The sequence below is a fragment of the Hyalella azteca genome, unplaced genomic scaffold (genome assembly GCF_000764305.2).
Source record: "Hyalella azteca isolate HAZT.00-mixed unplaced genomic scaffold, Hazt_2.0.2 contig14738, whole genome shotgun sequence".
Classification (NCBI taxonomy): Eukaryota; Metazoa; Arthropoda; class Malacostraca; order Amphipoda; family Hyalellidae; genus Hyalella; species Hyalella azteca.
Genome location: NW_025944614.1, coordinates 101,280 through 104,909, shown reverse-complemented (window position 1 = coordinate 104,909; position 3,630 = coordinate 101,280). Strand labels below are relative to the sequence as shown.

General features: G+C 42.2%; 1 protein-coding gene across 1 annotated transcript in view; it reads left to right on the top strand.

The window, feature by feature from the left end:
• The first annotated feature begins 966 nt into the window (after positions 1 to 966).
• Positions 967 to 3,630, top strand: part of LOC108670263 (protein O-mannosyl-transferase 2) — a 15,336-nt gene continuing 12,672 nt past the window's right edge. The window contains exons 1-4 of the mRNA XM_018157723.2: positions 967 to 1,073; positions 1,879 to 1,989; positions 2,582 to 2,666; positions 3,261 to 3,365. Coding sequence (XP_018013212.2) covers positions 1,033 to 1,073; positions 1,879 to 1,989; positions 2,582 to 2,666; positions 3,261 to 3,365 — 342 coding nt within the window. The 5' untranslated portion in view covers positions 967 to 1,032. The remainder of the gene's footprint in view (positions 1,074 to 1,878; positions 1,990 to 2,581; positions 2,667 to 3,260; positions 3,366 to 3,630) is intronic.

Genomic DNA, 3,630 nt, shown 5'->3' with positions numbered 1-3,630 from the left:
ATTGAATCTACAATACAGTCTAATAGTTTCTAATACGATGCTGTATAATCACTATAGTACATAGTTTTGAAAACAATACTGTCTGGTAGTTTCTGATATGATGCTCTGTAGTAAGTGGTTTTTAAAACAAAACTTTCTGGTAGTTTCTAATACGATTCTGTCGATTGGTTTCTAGAACAATAATATTCTGTATTTGAGTTATTCGTAGCAGTGCTCGACTCAGGGCATGTATGCAATAATGAACATGTATGATGTACAGGTGGCTGCAACGCAGTCTTTGGTCCACGTACTGCAACACAAATCTGAAGTAGGACTCGTACAAATGCATACGAAAAACATGCAAATAACTTGATTATTTATTTGATTTTATATTTTTAATTTGTCATCTGATGTTTTTGTACATCTAATGTGCTAATTTGCATAAACAATTAACGAAAATAGAGTAATAGTTAAAGTTACTGGCGTTTAGTAAAAACTGCCAATGCCGCGGTTTTCCTGATGCCGCGTGGACGGCTTGTAGGAAAACTCGGCACGAAACTCGGGCCAGTGACCCGACCGGTCCGCAGTTACGTGGTCGTAAGGTGTGTGGTGGTCGTAAGGTGTGTGGTGGTCGTAAGNCGTAAGATGTGCATTGGTCGTAAGATGTGCAGTGGTCGTAAGATGTGCAGTGGTCGTAAGATGTGCAGTGGTCGTTAGATGTGCAGTGGTCGTTAGATGTGCAGTGGTCGTAAGATGTGCAGTGGTCGTAAGATGTGCAGTGGTCGTAAGATGTATGGTGGTCGTAAGGTGTGAGGTGGTCGTAAGGTGTGTGTGTGGTCGTAAGATGTGCAGTGGTCGTAAGATGTGGGGTGGTCGTAAGGTGTGTTGTGGTCGTAAGATGTGCAGTGGTCGTAAGATGTACAGTATGTGCTGTGATCGTTCTGTGTTCTGGATATCTAAACCCAAAATTTTCCCCCAAAAGACGCAGGTAATTTCTGCCGTACAGAAAATAAGCGCCGCGATATTTATATTAACGCGACGATCCCAGCCGCTATGAAGCCCGGCAGGACTTTGGACAAGTTGCAGGCTTTAGCGTGAGTTAAAACAAATAATACGAAATGTTTCCCTGTATTGCAAACATTAATTACCACATGCATGAACTTCACGTATCATTATTACACGAATATAAAATTAACGGGTCATATGATATGGTACAAACAATGTTTCTTTTATGTGCACCTTGCGCCAAAATATATACATAGGCTATTGGGACGCATATCGGCTCCTTCGATCGCTGTTAATGTAATGATATTCAGATTCATATGAATGTATCATTTATTTCACATCACCGTATAGCAATATAATACGGTAAAGTCAGCATTGGAGACTAGGCAATGCTTGGTCAGCTTCTAATTCTAGACATCGCAGAATTTCCGAACCGACGGTGGGTCTCGAACCCGTAACTCACTACTACGATCTTTTTAACTTAAAAAACTACCACTCCGAGTACTTCTTTTCTCGCATCTGTATCTTAATAGAATTATGAGTGTCATTGTAATACTCTTATCGATGTCGGTGTATTACTTTTATCAATGGCATTGTAATACTCTTATCAATGTCATGCTAATTTTTTTATCCATGTCATTGTAGTGCTCTTATAAATTTCATTGTAATACTCTTATCAATGTCATTATAATACTTTTATCAACGTAATTGTAATACTCATAAATTTTATTGTAATGCTCTTATCAATGACACAATAATACTCATTTCTACGACATTATACTATTATTATGCCTATCATTATAGCACTCATATCAATAACGTTACCACATTCTGGTTAATTCCATTATGTTAGAAGCATTATATACAAGGCTAACACGGATGGTTTCACCACAGGATGGTGCTGTGGTGTGGTGGAGGTGCTGCCTGGTGGTGCTGTCTGGGTACCGTCACGCTGCTGGCGGTGGGTACCAGACTGACAGGACTGCAATTCCCTCCTGGCACCACGTGAGTCTTGGTACCAAGTGGATGCATACTTTGAAAGTGAGACCTACTGAATAATGACGTACATCAACCGAGGGACAGACTTTGCAGGTTGTCTTATTCTCTTATTCAACAACCGCGCTGTGGCCAAAGTTCAGACTCTTTGGGAGAGATCTCATTTCGTGGCAGGACCGAGGCTATTAGTGTTCAATGCCTTGCCAGAGGAACTGAGAAAACGGGGTGTTCTATCATGGTTGGGGGAAGTTTACCCCTTAGACATCCAAGAGACGAATGGATGCGTTCTTGAGCAAGATTCCATATCGTAAGTTTATGCCCCACTACCCTCGGCAAGTGGCAAGGAACAACATCTTGTATCAGCTAACCCAAATTAAGGCAGATGCGAACTGGCCACGTAATACATTAACGCCCTCGGCTCCCGGAGGACCCGAGGGTGGGATCACCTGCACATCGACGGACGGCTCGAAAGACGACGAAGGCGGTGCATCAGCACGAACGTAGATTAGGAAGGGTGATGGTGCTTGCACCACGGAGGTGCTGGTAATACGTGGGGGTTTCTATCTCTGTCCCCTTATGTTTACCCTCGTTTACACCTCAGGTGGGACGAGGTACACTTCGGAGGGTTCGCGAACCAGTACATCAACCGCACGTTTTACCACGACGTGCACCCGCCCCTCGGCAAGGTGAGACTCAGGTCACTTACTCATGGCTGGGTGAAATTCTGGTGAGTGAGGGAATTATTTCATGCAGATAACGATCATTCTACATGGGAAAAACGAAAGAACTTTATGTTGCAAACGAGTTTATTGTCTTTCTAAATATTCGCGTAACATGCTTGTGCTATGCAAGATATGGTTTACACACATGAAATAAAAGGATAAGGAGAATTGGTTGAACTTGCATCAACATGTCGACGCACTCATGGCCTGATTCGTACCTCTAATAAGGCTTAGAAATGCGGTTCTGCTTCTCATAAATAAGATCCAGATCGCTGACTCACACGACTTGAGTCGCAACAAAGTTATGCAAGCAAGTCGGAAAATTTCACCACTGCCATCATCTCGCGAACGAAACTGTAGTTCCGTTGACCCCATAAAGTTCCGCTAAAAGTCTTCCCGAAAAAATAATTCTAGTAGAGCTCGAGTTATCGCTTAAGATTAATTAATTTATTAATTAATTAATCATTTGAAAGTTTCTCAAAGCATAACTAAAATTGTAAAAAAGTGGAATGAAATAGAAATAAATTATTAATTTCTAATTGAAATTTATAATTATAGATGTTGGTAGCTGGGGTGCTGAGGTTGACGGGGTACCAGGCCACCTTCAGCTTCCCTACCAACACCCTCTACCCTGCTGACCTGGACTACGTGACCGTGAGGGCGGTGAGACTGCTACCATTACTGCTACCATTACTGCTACCACTACTGCTACCATTACTGCCATTACTGCTACCATTACTGCTGCCATTACTGCTACCATTACTGCTACCATTACTGCTACCATCACTGCTACCATTACTGCTACCATTACTGCTACCATTACTGCCATTACTGCTACCATTACTGCTACCATTACTGCTACCATTACTGCCATTACTGCTACCATTACTGCTACCATTACTGCTACCATTACTGCTACCATTACTGC